Here is a 17,525-nt window from a genome sequence, read left to right on the forward strand (position 1 = left end):
AGGGAGACAGTAGGACAAGATGGAGACAGTATAGCAAGAGGGAGACAGTAGGACAAGATGGAACAGTAGGACAAGATGGAGACAGTAGAACAAAAGAGAGCAAGAACTCCCTACACCTTAGCACCAAGAGGCAGTAGGACAAGATGGGGACAGTAGGACAAGATGGAGACAATAGAACAAGATGGAGACAGAAGGGCAAGATGGAGACAGTAGGACAAGATGGAGACAGTAGGACAATATGGAGACAGTAGGGCAAGATGGAGACAGTAGGGCAAGATGGGGACAGTAGGACAAGATGGAGACAGTAGGACAAGAGGGAGACAGTAGGACAAGATGGAACAGTAGGACAAGAGGGAGACAGTAGGACAAGATGGAACAGTAGGACAAGATGGAGACAGTAGAACAAAAGAGAGCAAGAACTCCCTACACCTTAGCACCAAGAGGCAGTAGGACAAGATGGGGACAGTAGGACAAGATGGAGACAGTAGAACAAGATGGAGACAGAAAAGCAAGATGGAGACAGTAGGACAAGATTGAGACAGTAGGACAAGATAGAGACATTAGGACAAGATGGAGACAGTAGGACAAGATGGAGACAATTACGACAAGATGAAGACACAAGGATGAGATGAACACATTAGGAAAAGAGGGAGACAGTTGGACAAGATGGAGACAGTAGGATGAGATGGAGAAAGTAGGAAAAGATGGAGACAGTAAGGTAAGATGGAGACAGTAGGACAAGATGGAGACGGAAGCACAAGATGGAGACAGTAGGGCAAGATGGAACAGTAGGACAAGATGGAGACAGTATAGCAAGAGGGAGACAGTAGGACAAGAGAGAGACAGTAGGACAAGATGGAGACAGTATAGCCATAGGCAATCCTGGCCCCTCTGCCGCCTGAGGCAGCAGCAGTTGCTGCTGCCCCCCCCCTCCCCTGGAAATTTCCCTGGAAGCATTTTTGCCCCTGGTAACTAGTGGGGCGATGCAGCCTGAGGCGACAGCCTCATCTTGCCTCATTGGCGAAGCACCCCTGAGTATAGCAAGAGGGAGACAATAGGACTAGATGGAGACAGTAGGACAAAAGAGTGAAAATAGGGTAAGAGCGAGAGAGTAGGACAAGATGGTGACAATATGCCAAGGTGTCCTAGTGATACATCAGTCACAGTACAGATATTTCAGGGGTAATAGATGGGGGTTACAGGTTACTGGGCTCACTACAGGAGCAGGATCCAGGGCCTGACATAAATATGGGTGGAGTCAGGCAGGAATGTGGCCAGTATCCATAGGGAATGTCTAGTTTCCTTCGTTGTTCCCCAGAGGCACTTCCCATGGGACGGGCACAACAAAGCTCAGATAATTTTATCCTATTACTGCTAATTGTATTCACAACTTGTAATTATTCAAGGGCAACTAAACCAAACATATTTATATGAAAGAAAGGAATGTATGACACAGAAATATAACATTATACAACGGTTGCCCATAAGCAGGGCTAGAGTTGGAAAAGAAAAGCTTCTGGCTAATGTGGTGCAAATCAATGACAGGTGTCCATCCTGAGGATTTATCCACATCGGAGCTGGAGTCCTAAAATTCTGCTCTGTGTGTCTGTGACTCGGGTTTCCCTTGTTTGGTATCTGGTTCTCTTACAAGGGAAAGCAATTTGTCCAGTTTGGCCACCTCCACCTCTGGTCCCTTCTGGGTCTCCTGGCCTTTCTTTTCCTTGAAGAGAAAGCAAAGTAACAAGTTCAATAAAGGGGTGGTGAGGGCAATAATTTATGGGTCTTTTTCCACCTCTCATCTGTTTGGCCCAATATCTCCTTGATCATGACTGAACAACCTGTCCCTGAGGAACCTCCAGCATGCATCTCTGAAGAACCTCTAGCATGTATCTCTGAGGAAACTCTAGCATGTATCTCTAAGGAACCTCCAGCATTTATCTCTAAGGTACTTGCAGCATGTATCTCGAAGGTTCTTGCAGCATGTATCTCTAAGGTACCTCCATCATGTATCTCTGAGGAACCTCCAGTATGTATCCCTGAGAAACCTCTCTCCGAGGAACCTCCAGCATGTATCTCTGAGCAACCTCCAGCATGTAGCTCTAAGGAACCTCCAGCATGTATCCCTGAGGAACCTCCAGCATGTATCCCTGAGGAACCTCCAGCATGTATCCCTGTGATGACCCCAACTTGAGGTACCTCCAACATATATTCCTGAGGTGACTCCAACCTGACGAACCACTGTGTACCCTGAGGAACCTCCATGTGTCCCTGAGGAACCTCCAACATGTGTCCCTGAGGAGACCCATATGTGACGAACTACCAACATATGCCCCTGAGGAACCCCTAACATGTATCCCTAAGTGACCCTTCATTGAAGAACCTTACACAACTCCCAGGAACCTCCTATACAAACAGTTTTATCAGTGTAACTCGCAGGAACCTCCTATACAGACAATTTTATCAGTGTAACTCCCAGGAACCTGCTATACAGGCAGTTTTGTCTTATAGTTTTATATAGTCACAGAACAACCCCTCAGTGACTTCTAATATCCTTATCATTTTACAGTAGGGGGTACATTATCCCTTATAATACATGAGTGATACTCAGAGTTCCCTGTATAACTCAGCCTGTAGCCTTGTGTCTTTATATGGTCACAGAACAACCCCTCAGTGACTTCTAATATCCTTATCATTTACAGTAGGGGGTACATTATCCCTTATAATACATGAGTGATACTCAGAGTTCCCTGTATAACTCAGCCTGCAGCCTTGTGCCTTTATATGGTCACAGAACAACCCCTCAGTGACTTCTAATATCCTTATCATTTACAGTAGGGGGTACATTATCCCTTATAATACATGAGTGATACTCAGAGTTCCCTGTATAACTCAGCCTGCAGCCTTGTGCCTTTATATGGTCACAGAACAACCCCTCAGTGACTTCTAATATCCTTATCATTTACAGTAGGGGGTACATTATCCCTTATAATACATGAGTGATACTCAGAGTTCCCTGTATAACTCAGCCTGCAGCCTTGTGTCTTTATATGGTCACAGAACAACCCCTCAGTGACTTCTAATATCCTTATCATTTACAGTAGGGGGTACATTATCCCTTATAATACATGAGTGATACTCAGAGTTCCCTGTATAACTCAGCCTGCAGCCTTGTGCCTTTATATGGTCACAGAACAACCCCTCAGTGACTTCTAATATCCTTATCATTTACAGTAGGGGGTACATGATTCAGTGTATAATTGCATTATGGGTAATTACCCGGGGGTTGGTATGGGGCTGCTGGTGGGTAGGGGAAATACAATGACTGGTGCAGTGTGAATGTGCTGAGCTGGTGCAAGGGTGATGGGAGTAATTAGGGTGATGGGAGTAATTAGGGAGAGGCGGAGCTGACGTTGCTGGAAATGGAGCAGGTAAGGTATTTGTGCCCCCAGTCTATATAAATGCTGTCACTAATGAGAGGGAGGCAATGAATTGCTCTGATGATGAGGAACAAAAGTTCTTCCCATATAACGATCTCGAGTCCAATAAAGTGGGGGGGGGGGCACAGTCCTGCAGTTGCTCTTATTTTCTGAGAGAATGATTTAACCCTGCGTGTAACAGGGGCCAATAAGGAGAGACTGATGCCAAAATAATATTAAAAATACTTTTATTTTCCAAAAATAAGTGTTAAAGAGCCAGAGCTGTTATTTCCATGTAAAGATGTGAGTGCAGGGAGGTGTCTGACGGGGCCACTATATATATATATATCTCCCAGTTACACAGGCCATGGTCCCACAGTGAGAGGCTATGACAGGAGGTGGCTATGAGAAAAGACACAATTCTTGCCCATATCCGTGAGTGTGAGCCCCCCATACGTGTGAGTGCAGAGACAGAGCGGGGGGGGCACAGGAGACGCAGAGAGAAGCTGAGGTGCAGCACATGTGACACACGCCTTACATACAATGATGTGTAACACGGAGACTGAACATGGAACATCTCACCCCCAAGCCTAATGTGTAACTGGGACATAATCATGCCGTACCCTATATATATATATACTGTATATACCAGGCATGTCCAAGGTGCGGCCCGGGGGCCAATTGCAGCCTGTTTTCAAATTGACAACGGCCCTCAGCCTCCATCATGAAATGAATAATAATGAGGCCCCCCAGCACAGTGAGATCAGGAATCCCATAGCAGTAATATTTGGGCACATTAGTGATCTGCCACTTGGTCTATACTGTGTCTGTGTGTCTGTATTGTGTCTGTGTGCTGAAGTGTTAGTAATAGACACTTACTGACACATAGTGACGTCATACTTCTTTACTTTACTGTACTGACACATAGTGACGTCATCCTTCTTTACTTTACTGTACTGACACATAGTGACGTCTCACTTACTTCTTTACTTTACTGTACTGACACATAGTGACGTCTCACTTACTTCTTTACTTTACTGTACTGACACATAGTGACATCTCACATACTTCTTTACTTTACTGTACTGACACATAGTGACGTCTCACACACTTCTTTACTTTACTGTACTGACACATAGTGACACTCTCACATACATCTTTACTTTACTGTACTGACACATAGTGACGTCTCACTTACTTCTTTACTTTACTGTACTGACACATAGTGACACTCACTTACTTCTTTACTTTACTGTACTGACACATAGTGACGTCTCACATACTTCTTTACTTTACTGTACTGACACATAGTGACGTCTCACATACTTCTTTACTTTACTGTACTGACACATAGTGACACTCACATACTTCTTTACTTTACTGTACTGACACATAGTGACGTCATCCTTCTTTACTTTACTGTACTGACACATAGTGACGTCATCCTTCTTTACTTTACTGTACTGACACATAGTGACGTCATCCTTCTTTACTTTACTGTACTGACACATAGTGACGTCATACTTCTTTACTTTACTGTACTGACACATAGTGACACTATCACATACTTGAGAGTGTCACTATGTGTCAGTACAGTAAAGTAAAGAAGTATGTGAGAGTGTCACTATGTGTCAGTACAGTAAAGTAAAGAAGTATGTGAGACGTCACTATGTGTCAGTACAGTAAAGTAAAGAAGTATGTGAGACGTCACTATGTGTCAGTACAGTAAAGTAATGAAGGATGACGTCACTATGTGTCAGTACAGTAAAGTAAAGAAGGATGACGTCACTATGTGTCAGTACAGTAAAGTAAAGAAGTATGTGAGTGTCACTATGTGTCAGTACAGTAAAGTAAAGAAGTATGTGAGACGTCACTATGTGTCAGTACAGTAAAGTAAAGAAGTATGTGAGACATCACTATGTGTCAGTACAGTAAAGTAAAGAAGTATGTGAGTGTCACTATGTGTCAGTACAGTAAAGTAAAGAAGTATGTGAGACGTCACTATGTGTCAGTACAGTAAAGTAAAGAAGTATGTGAGACGTCACTATGTGTCAGTACAGTAAAGTAATGAAGGATGACGTCACTATGTGTCAGTACAGTAAAGTAAAGAAGTATGTGAGACGTCACTATGTGTCAGTACAGTAAAGTAAAGAAGTAAGTGAGTGTCACTATGTGTCAGTACAGTAAAGTAAAGAAGTATGTGAGACGTCACTATGTGTCAGTACAGTAAAGTAAAGAAGTATGTGAGACGTCACTATGTGTCAGTACAGTAAAGTAAAGAAGTATGACGTCACTATGTGTCAGTACAGTAAAGTAATGAAGGATGACGTCACTATGTGTCAGTACAGTAAAGTAAAGAAGTATGTGAGACGTCACTATGTGTCAGTACAGTAAAGTAAAGAAGTATGACGTCACTATGTGTCAGTACAGTAAAGTAATGAAGGATGACGTCACTATGTGTCAGTACAGTAAAGTAAAGAAGTATGTGAGACGTCACTATGTGTCAGTACAGTAAAGTAAAGAAGTATGACGTCACTATGTGTCAGTAAGTGTCTATTACTAACACTTCAGCACACAGACACAATACAGACACACAGACACAGTATAGACCAAGTGGCAGATCACTAATGTGCCCAAATATTACTGCTACGATTACTTGATTCTTGTAATTTAATGTTAATGGATGAAAGAATGTCGGGCTGAATGGTCGGCCCCCACACATTTTCACCTCACCATATCTGGCCCTCGTTGCAAAATGTTTGGGCAGCCCTGGTGTATAGCATCAGATAATGGCAGTGTAGTTGCCCTTTAATTGTCAGGGGATGTGGCCAGACAAGTTGCACAGATGCAGAACGAGGGATGTGACTGCGGCGCTGCTAAATGCTGATAAGATGCAGGGAATCCGGCGCAGTGCGAACAGCTGCAAGTGCGTATCAAGCTTCCCGTCTGAGGGTCCCTGGAGACCCCTAATGAGGAGCGTCATCTACAGAAATAAATCCACTGATCTGCAGAGGAAAATTCCCCCCCACACTGACTGGAGGCACATCTCTCCCCCCACTCCCCCATTAAAGGCATGCATCCCCCCGATTAGAGGCATGTATCCCCCGATTAGAGGCACATATCCCCCCAATTAGAGGCATGTATCCCCCAAATAGAGACATGTATCCCAGCAATTAAAGGCACGTATCCCCCTGAATAGAGGCACGTATCCCCTTATTAGAGGCATGTATCCCCTGATTAGAGGCACATATCCCCCCAATTAGAGGCATGTATCCCCCAAATAGAGACATGTATCCCAGCAATTAAAGGCACGTATCCCCCTGATTAGATGCATGTATCCCCCGATTAGAGACATGTATCCCCTGATTAGAGGCACGTATCCCCCAATTAAAGACATGTATCCCAGCAATTAAAGGCACGTATCCCCCTGATTAGAGACATGTATCCCCCGAATAGAGGCATGTATCCCCCCGATTAGAGACATGTATCCCAGCAATTAAAGGCACGTATCCCCCTGATTAGAGACATGTATCCCCCGAATAGAGGCATGTATCCCCCCAATTAGAGACATGTATCCCAGCAATAAAAGGCACATATCCCCCGATTAGAGGCAGGAATCCCCCCGATTAAAGGCATGTATCCCAGATTAGAGACATGTATCCCCCGATTAGAGACATGTATCCCCTGATTAGAGGCAGGAACCCCCCGATTAGAGACGTGTACCCCCCGATTACAGACATGTATCCCCCGATTAGAGGCAGGAATCCCCCCCAATTAGAGGCACGTATCCCCCAATTAGAGACATGTATCCCAGCAATAAAAGACACATATCCCCCCGATAAGAGGCATGTATCCCAATGATTAGAGGCACAAATCCACCGATTAGAGGCACGTGTCCCCGAATAAGAGGCATGTATCCCCCAATTAGAGACATGTATCCCCCGATTAGAGACAGGAATCCCCCCCAATTAGAGACATGTATCCCAGCAATAAAAGACACATATCCCCCTAGATTAGAGGCACATATACCAATGATTAGAGGCACGTATCCCCCGATAAGAGGCACGTACCCCCGAATTAGAGGCATGTATCCCCCGATTAGAGGAATGTATCCCCTGATTAGAGGCAGGAATCCCAACGATTAGAGACATGTATCCCCGAATTAGAAGCATGTATCCCCCCTATAGCAGGAACGTATTCCCCAGCTAATTAGAGGCACATATCGCCCATTAGAGGAATGTATCCCCCAATTACAGGAACATATTCCCCCAATTAGAGGAATGTTATTATTAGTGAAATGAAGAGGCAGGTGTATCACATATTGTGGTGAAGATATGAATTAGCCCCCAATTACATTTACAGAGGAGCAATTGCACAAATGAAAGTATAATGTAGTTCACCATTCACAGATGTAGGTGGAATCTGCTGTAGGGGTGTCCTGTGTCCACACCCCAAAAATACATGGTCATAAATGGCCCAGCCCGAAACATGTTGTGGTGCAGTTTTCCCCAATAAAATCACTTTGCAGTCACTGGATTTGTCCTGCTTTCTGCGATTAGACATTATACTTGATCATTTACACATGAGCTCAATATAAATCACTTGCTGGGGGGGTTACAGGGACAGAACAAGGAGTGTGTGCCAGTCTCGTGCCCGTGGGCCTGTCTGGGCCAGCTCAGGGGTGGAGTGACTAGTGATATAGGAGTAGGTACGTTGTGGCTAGTGATATAGGAGTGGGTAAGTTGTGGCTAGTGACATAGGAGTGGTTATGTTGTGGCTAGTGGTATAGGAGTGGGTAAGTTGTGGCTAGTGATATAGGAGTGGGTAAGTTGTGGCTAGTGATATAGGAGTGGGTAAGTTGTGGCTAGTGATATAGGAGTGGGTACGTTGTGGCTAGTGGTATAGGAGTGGGTAAGTTGTGGCTAGTGATATAGGAGTAGGTACGTTGTGGCTAGTGATATAGGAGTGGGTAAGTTGTGGCTAGTGATATAGGAGTGGGTAAGTTGTGGCTAGTGATATAGGAGTGGGTAAGTTGTGGCTAGTGGTATAGGAGTGGGTAAGTTGTGGCTAGTGATATAGGAGTGGGTAAGTTGTGGCTAGTGGTATAGGAGTGGGTAAGTTGTGGCTAGTGATATAGGAGTAGGTACGTTGTGGCTAGTGATATAGGAGTGGGTAAGTTGTGGCTAGTGGTATAGGAGTGGGTAAGTTGTGGCTAGTGATATAGGAGTAGGTACGTTGTGGCTAGTGATATAGGAGTGGGTAAGTTGTGGCTAGTGATATAGGAGTGGGTAAGTTGTGGCTAGTGATATAGGAGTGGGTAAGTTGTGGCTAGTGATATAGGAGTGGGTAAGTTGTGGCTAGTGACATAGGAGTGGTTATGTTGTGGCTAGTGGTATAGGAGTGGGTAAGTTGTGGCTAGTGATATAGGAGTGGGTAAGTTGTGGCTAGTGATATAGGAGTGGGTAAGTTGTGGCTAGTGATATAGGAGTGGGTAAGTTGTGGCTAGTGATATAGGAGTGGGTAAGTTGTGGCTAGTGATATAGGAGTGGGTAAGTTGTGGCTAGTGATATAGGAGTGGGTAAGTTGTGGCTAGTGATATAGGAGTGGGTAAGTTGTGGCTAGTGATATAGGAGTGGGTAAGTTGTGGCTAGTGATATAGGAGTGGGTAAGTTGTGGCTAGTGATATAGGAGTGGGTAAGTTGTGGCTAGTGATATAGGAGTGGGTAAGTTGTGGCTAGTGACATAGGAGTGGTTATGTTGTGGCTAGTGGTATAGGAGTGGGTAAGTTGTGGCTAGTGATATAGGAGTGGGTAAGTTGTGGCTAGTGATATAGGAGTGGGTAAGTTGTGGCTAGTGATATAGGAGTGGGTAAGTTGTGGCTAGTGATATAGGAGTGGGTAAGTTGTGGCTAGTGATATAGGAGTGGGTAAGTTGTGGCTAGTGATATAGGAGTGGGTAAGTTGTGGCTAGTGATATAGGAGTGGGTAAGTTGTGGCTAGTGATATAGGAGTGGGTAAGTTGTGGCTAGTGGTATAGGAGTGGGTAAGTTGTGGCTAGTGATATAGGAGTGGGTAAGTTGTGGCTAGTGATATAGGAGTGGGTAAGTTGGGGGGGTCACAGAGAGTGGATTAGCCTCGAGGCTTCAGTAATGAGCAGAAAGCGCTGAGATGAGACTCAATACAAAAGATCAGCAGATAAAAGTAGCTGAATTGCTGCTGCGCAACACAATGGAGAGTTCAATGCGTTTGTTTCCTCCAGCGCCTGCAGCACAACGATAACTGCGGCCGCATTCCCTGCGCTGGAGCTTTTATTATACAACAGACGTATCAGCTATATACTGTATATCTAATGAATATATATCTATATATATATACTGTATATCTAATGAATATATATATATATCTATCTATATACTGTATATCTAATGAATATATATATATCTATATACTGTATATCTAATGAATATATATATATATCTATATACTGTATATCTAATGAATATATATCTATATATATACTGTATATCTAATGAATATATATATATCTATATACTGTATATCTAATGAATATATATATATCTATATACTGTATATCTAATGAATATATATATATCTATATACTGTATATCTAATGAATATATATCTATATACTGTATATCTAATGAATATAAATATATATCTATATACTGTATATCTAATGAATATATACACATATATATATATATATATACTGTATATCTAATAACAAAGGTATGCGTGTAAGGGACACCATTCCCAATACAATAGAGCACAATGATAGAAGTAGGAGTTGCCATGCTACTTGTGGTTATTATATGTGCCAGCTGTAGGGATGGAGCACATCTTACACCCCTGAAGGGGCCACACTTCAGGAGAGATTGAGGCAGCAGGACATGTGGCCGTTACTATAGAGCTCACTGACTGCTGGTGAAGCAGAGGGGACACAGAGTGTCGGCTGTTTATATACACACACATATATATATATATTTATACAAGGGATGGGCACTGCTACAACTGTGCCAGGCTTGGGGCTTATTATAAAACACCAGTAACAAGTGGAAGAATCAGGGAAATCCCTATTATTTATGGGTCAGGCTCTGGGGGCCAGATTGTTAACCCTTGAGAGAAGCTCTAGCTCCCAATACAGGGGTGACTGCAGGAAACTGGGGCAGGGCTTGTGCTTCAGGTTCAGACTGGCAATTAAAATGAATGAATGAAGGAGCCAAACTGTATGAATAGTGAGTGTGTTATGGTATGGGCTACAATGTAACATTACAGTGTGGGACTGGGCAAGTTGGCATGGGCCTGCCAGGGCCTCCCTATTATTCCCACACAACAAAGGCCTGTTTTACTTCTCCTTTTATTCCTGTTGGAGGGGAGGGGTGGGAATGAAACATCCTTTATATTCCCCCATTCACCCCTCTTGTTGCTCTGAGATCTTTTATACTGATGTCTGTGACCCCCCGGGGGAACATTCACATGAATCATTGTAGAGCAATGACAAGAGAATGCCCCCGTTGTACCAATGGGCTCTCAGTGACAGCTCCATGGCAGCACCTACTGTTTTCTGTCTCTACAAGATTTCCTTAAAGGGGCAGCTGAGTGCAAGTACTTGAGATTAACCCTATCAATGCTGATATCTACTGCACACTAATAGAAACAAACCCTCAGGTGGGGGTGTGTGTGTGTATGTGTGTGTTTGTGTGTGTTTGTGTGTGTGTGTGTCTGTGTGTCTGTGTGTGTGTGTCTGTGTGTGTCTGTGTCAGCTTAACCCTCTAAGTGCCATATTGTCCAGCAGAGGCACCCATATGTACTGAGCCCCCACACACAGTTCTTGCACACTGGGGGGCTACGAGGAGCCATTCCATTGCTTGTGTAGGGAACATATTGAGTCCTTATACAGAGGAAGGAGAGCAAAGAGGAGATATCTGAGTGGGATAAAGGGGCAGGCTCCAGGCTGATTTATATGATGATTCTGCCTGACATGATACAGAGATAAAGGTACAGAGTGAATAAAGCCATATATATATATATATATATATATATATATATATATATATATATAGTGAATAAAGTACCCCCTCTTTTGAAAATATGAGGATATTATAAGTTACCGAGGAGTTTCATGACCATATAAAAGTACGAGGCCGAAGGCTGAGTTATACAGGTCATGGAACTCCGAGGTAACTTCTAATATCCTCATATTTTGCAACTGGGGGTACTTTATTTATTATAATACACAAGTTTCAGTGCGTCATGTGACAGAAATGACATCAGAACTCACCGTTTATAACTGATGACATCAGAACTCACCGCTTATAAGGATATAATTTACAAGATATTCATGGCTTTTTGTATTTTATATATATATATATATATATATATATATATATATATATATATATATATATATATATATATATATATATATATATATATATATATATATATATATATATATATACAGTAGCGCCCCTGCAGGACAGGAGGACAAGATGTAAAGTGATAATCACTACTAAATCCAACAATCAGTATCCCACAATTTCCTCGGATCAACACAACCATGGATTTGTCATCCATTCTATTCAGCCCTGGTACCATGAGCACCTGTTCTAAAGAGCTGACAGTCTAGCAAATCCCTGTGCAGGAGACACTAAGTGTTAAAGGGCCAAATACAGAAGTCTGCAGTGATCATGTGATGTTGTACCCATGAGCCCCTCCTTGTATGTAAGTGTGAGTATCTGAGCATTGTGGGAGTTGTAGTGCAGCAGGGAGAGATTGAAGTACAAGAGACATGTACCTTGGGTATTTTGCGTAGATTAGGCGACAGTTTGAGGCTGGTGACGTATCCCCGATCGTCCCCCACGATGAGTACAGGATAGACAGGGTTAAACTCCACGTGAGTTAACTTGGTCTTCTTCTTGGCCACCACTGCTTGTTGGCACAGAGCCTCGTATTTGTTTACAGACAGATCAAACACATGCACCTGAGAAGAAAATGAACAGATTCGTTGATATACGGCTGTTTTATGGGAGAGTTAATGAACTTCAATTTTACATTTGGACACAGCGCTGCCATACTGGTCACACGACTCACCATGGTGCTTCACCAGAGGGTTAATATCACCACTAAACTCATTTTAACCCTATTTTTTATTAGGGTCATCTCATCTCAGGGGTCCATCCCAGCAGCCAATAGCTGATCCATTCTCTTGCAATACTTAAAGGAACAGTAACATCAAAAAATTACAGTGTTTTAAAGGAAAGAGAATATAATGTACTAGAGCCCTGCACTGGTAAAACTGCTGTGTTTGCTTCAGAAACACTAATATAGTTTATATAAACAAGCTGCTATGTAGCCATGGGGGCAGCCATTCAAGCACAGGATACACAGTAGATAACAGATAAGTACTACTATAGTTTATATAAACAAGCTGCTGTGTAGCCATGGGGCAGCCATTCAAGCACAGGATACACAGTAGATAACAGATAAGTACTACTATAGTTTATATAAACAAGCTGCTGTGTAGCCATGGGGGCAGCCATTCAAGCACAGGATACACAGTAGATAACAGATAAGTACTACTATAGTTTATATAAACAAGCTGCTGTGTAGCCATGGGGGCAGCCATTCAAGCACAGGATACACAGTAGATAACAGATAAGTACTACTATAGTTTATATAAACAAGCTGCTGTGTAGCCATGGGGCAGCCATTCAAGCACAGGATACACAGTAGATAACAGATAAGTACTACTATAGTTTATATAAACAAGCTGCTGTGTAGCCATGGGGCAGCCATTCAAGCACAGGATACACAGTAGATAACAGATAAGTACTACTATAGTTTATATAAACAAGCTGCTGGGTAGCCATGGGGGCAGCCATTCAAGCACAGGATACACAGTAGATAACAGATAAGTACTACTATAGTTTATATAAACAAGCTGCTGGGTAGCCATGGGGGCAGCCATTCAAGCACAGGATACACAGTAGATAACAGATAAGTACTACTATAGTTTATATAAACAAGCTGCTGGGTAGCCATGGGGGCAGCCATTCAAGCGCATGATACACAGTATTTCTGGAGCAAACACACCAGTTTTACCAGTGCAGTACAACAGTACATTATAAATACATTACTTAACGATACTTTTGATTTTTGGTGTTACAGTTCCTTTAATGGGTGCTGCCCAAACAATTATTCCTGAAACCCTTGTGTGGCCCTAGGGGGCCACTGTCTGTACATCACTAAGGAATAAACTGGGCACAAACAATTAACTGACTCCCCTTATTGTCGTCACCCAGTGAAGCCCAACACATAAGAGGCAGGGGCCCTCCAGCTCCAGTAAGACAAACAGCAGCAATGAGAAGTGATCAGTTAGTAGTCCCCTCACGGCTGCACTAAGTCTCCGCTCACCCACTAGCCACATGCGCCCGTCATACTCACCCACTGACCCACAGTCTCAGTCTCAGGCCACATGGGACATAACTGTTGCTGTTGAATCTGAGCTGAATGCTGAGGATCAATTACAAACTCACTGAACAGAAATGTCCCATGTGGCCCCCCTTATAGTCACTGACTAACTCAGAGTTAGAGAGCTGAAAAGCAGGAAGTAGTGTTCTGGCTATTATGTTACACATCCACTCACTCCAGCCTTTATACATTCTATATTAGATACATTATTTATTTTGCACAGACTATCTATTTACCCAGTTTTTATTTTCACACTGAACTGTTCCTTTAAGTCTATATATAACCTGCCTAACTGTCAGTTGATCCAGAGGAAGGCAAAAAAAACATTTGAAGTCTCTCCAATTTGCCTCAGAGGGGAAAAACTTCATTCCAGACTCCAAGATGCAATGGGACCAGTCCCTGGATCAACTTGTACTATGAGCTATCTCCCATATCCCTGTATTCCCTTACTTGCTAAACACCATCCAACCCCTTCTTATACCTATCTAATGTATCAGCCTGTACCCCTGATTCACTTCCCAGCTCTCCCTGTAACACCCCTTTCCCTCCTCTAATCTCATTGGCTCCCTCCTGTCTGCTGGGAGGAGCTACTGGTCAATAAAGCATCCGACCCTTCCTTGTACCTGTCTAATGTATCAGCCTGTACCCCTGATTCACTTCCCAGCTCTCCCTGTAACACCCCTTTCCCTCCTCTAATCTCATTGGCTCCCTCCTGTCTGCTGGGAGGAGCTACTGGTGAATAAAGCATCCGACCCTTCCTTGTACCTATCTAATGTATCAGTCTGTACCACTGATTCACTTCCCAGTTCTCCCTGTAACACCCCTTTCCCTCCTCTAATCTCATTGGCTCCCTCCTGTCTGCTGGGAGGAGCTACTGGTGAATAAAGCATCCGACCCTTCCTTGTACCTATCTAATTTATCAGCCTGTACCCCTGATTCACTTCCCAGCTCTCCCTGTAACACCCCTTTCTCTCCTCTAATCTCATTGGCTCCCTCCTGTCTGCTGGGAGGAGCTACTAGTGAATAAAGCATCCGACCCTTCCTTGTACCTATCTAATGTATCAGCCTGTACCCCTGATTTACTGCCCAGCTCTCCCTGTAACACCCCTTTCCTTCCTCTAATCTTATTGGCTCCCTCCTGTCTGCTGGGAGGAGCTACTGGTGAATAAATCATCCGACCCTTCCTTGTACCTATCTAATGTATCAGCCTGTACCCCTGATTCACTTCCCAGCTCTCCCTGTAACACCCCTTTCCCTCCTCTAATCTCATTGGCTCCCTCCTGTCTGCTGGGAGGAGCTACTGGTGAATAAAGCATCCGACTCTTCCTTGTACCTATCTAATGTATCAGCCTGTACCCCTGATTCACTTCCCAGCTCTCCCTGTAACACCCCTTTCCCTCCTCTAATCTCATTGGCTCCCTCCTGTCTGCTGGGAGGAGCTACTGGTGAATAAAGCATCCGACCCTTCCTTGTACCTATCTACTTCCCTTCCCAGCTCTCCCTGTAACACCCCTTTCCCTCCTCTAATCTCATTGGCTCCCTCCTGTCTGCTGGGAGGAGCTACTGGTGAATAAAGCATCCGACCCTTCCTTGTACCTATCTAATGTATCAGCCTGTACCCCTGATTCACTTCCCAGCTCTCCCTGTAACACCCCTTTCCCTCCTCTAATCTCATTGGCTCCCTCCTGTCTGCTGGGAGGAGCTACTGGTGAATAAAGCATCCGACCCTTCCTTGTACCTATCTAATGTATCAGCCTGTACCACTGATTCACTTCCCAGCTCTCCCTGTAACACCCCTTTCCCTCCTCTAATCTCATTGGCTCCCTCCTGTCTGCTGGGAGGAGCTACTGGTGAATAAAGCATCCGACCCTTCCTTGTACCTATCTAATGTATCAGCCTGTACCCCTGATTCACTTCCCAGCTCTCCCTGTAACACCCCTTTCCCTCCTCTAATCTCATTGGCTCCCTCCTGTCTGCTGGGAGGAGCTACTGGTGAATAAAGCATCCGACCCTTCCTTGTACCTATCTACTTCCCTTCCCAGCTCTCCCTGTAACACCCCTTTCCCTCCTCTAATCTCATTGGCTCCCTCCTGTCTGCTGGGAGGAGCTACTGGTGAATAAAGCATCCGACCCTTCCTTGTACCTATCTAATGTATCAGCCTGTACCCCTGATTCACTTCCCAGCTCTCCCTGTAACACCCCTTTCCCTCCTCTAATCTCATTGGCTCCCTCCTGTCTGCTGGGAGGAGCTACTGGTGAATAAAGCATCCGACCCTTCCTTGTACCTATCTAATGTATCAGCCTGTACCACTGATTCACTTCCCAGCTCTCCCTGTAACACCCCTTTCCCTCCTCTAATCTCATTGGCTCCCTCCTGTCTGCTGGGAGGAGCTACTGGTGAATAAAGCATCCGACCCTTCCTTGTACCTATCTAATGTATCAGCCTGTACCCCTGATTCACTTCCCAGCTCTCCCTGTAACACCCCTTTCCCTCCTCTAATCTCATTGGCTCCCTCCTGTCTGCTGGGAGGAGCTACTGGTGAATAAAGCATCCGACCCTTCCTTGTACCTATCTAATGTATCAGCCTGTACCACTGATTCACTTCCCAGCTCTTCCCAGTGACCCAATACCGAGCCCTGAGGGACCCCACTAAGAACCTTACTCCAAGTAGAGAATGTCCCATTAACAACCACCCTCTGTACCCGATCCTGTAGCCAGTTTCCTATCCATGTGCAATGGCAGCAGAACAGTAAAAATAAATCACTTTTATTTTAAGTAAATACAGCAGGAAACACCAAAATACACAAGAATTACAGATCTCGTCAGGTAACAATGTGTGAACAGGTAAATAGAATTCTATGCTCTAAGTTCACTTTGTCTTTCTCTCAACCAGGTCTTTTCTCTATGTCTCTCTCTCATCCAGGTCTGATCTAAGAATAAAGCAATATTCCCAGTACATGGATATTACTTGGGATCAGTGGGTCCCATACACACACCCAGATGATCGTATCATTGGAAAGGATGAAGGAAAGGCTCTTGCAGATCTACTGGGTGATTCACTCACCTCCTAAACCAACCCTCCTGCCCTCTGATCCCTTTCTCTATATAATATATATATATATATATATACACAGCCAGACAAGCTCCATACACAGGCCAATAAGCTGCCAACTGGGCCCCCAGCCAATAAAAGGCCTGGCATGGGCAAGTTTAAAGGGAAACGATCACAAAAATTAAAATTGAATATACGTTTCCTCATACTGAAGTACATAGAATCAATTAAACATTCTGTACTGTTTCTGAAATAATCAAGTTTCTCTTCACTATCCCTCTCTCAGCATCTGTTTCTCTTCATTCTGTCTTCATGCAGCAGTTGGGTGTCAGATATTCACGGACAGATATTCACGGTCAGATATTCACGGACATATATCTTATAGGGGGGCTCCTTTCCTAGCAGATGTATTAGAGCTCACTCAAATAACTGATTCCAGTAAAAACAAAATCTAACAAAATAACTGCCTTTTGCACAAATCCTGCATGTAGAGAGACATGATGTCTGGTGAGTTTAATAGAGTGACCTCTAATACATCTAGGCAAAAGGAGCCCCCGCTATCT

General features: G+C 43.9%; 1 protein-coding gene across 3 annotated transcripts in view; it reads right to left on the bottom strand.

Annotated features, from left to right (window-relative positions):
* Nucleotides 1-1,412: 1,412 nt before the first annotated feature.
* dnai1.L (dynein, axonemal, intermediate chain 1 L homeolog) overlaps nucleotides 1,413-17,525 on the bottom strand; it is a 39,982-nt gene continuing 23,869 nt past the window's right edge. For all 3 annotated transcript variants that reach the window (XM_018245356.2, XM_018245350.2, NM_001092408.1), the window contains 2 exon segments: nucleotides 12,234-12,419; nucleotides 1,413-1,720 (listed from right to left, as the gene is read on the bottom strand). In XM_018245356.2, coding sequence (XP_018100845.1) covers nucleotides 1,586-1,720; nucleotides 12,234-12,419 — 321 coding nt within the window. In that variant the 3' untranslated portion in view covers nucleotides 1,413-1,585.

This window comes from Xenopus laevis, chromosome 1L, assembly GCF_017654675.1.
Source record: "Xenopus laevis strain J_2021 chromosome 1L, Xenopus_laevis_v10.1, whole genome shotgun sequence".
Classification (NCBI taxonomy): Eukaryota; Metazoa; Chordata; class Amphibia; order Anura; family Pipidae; genus Xenopus; species Xenopus laevis.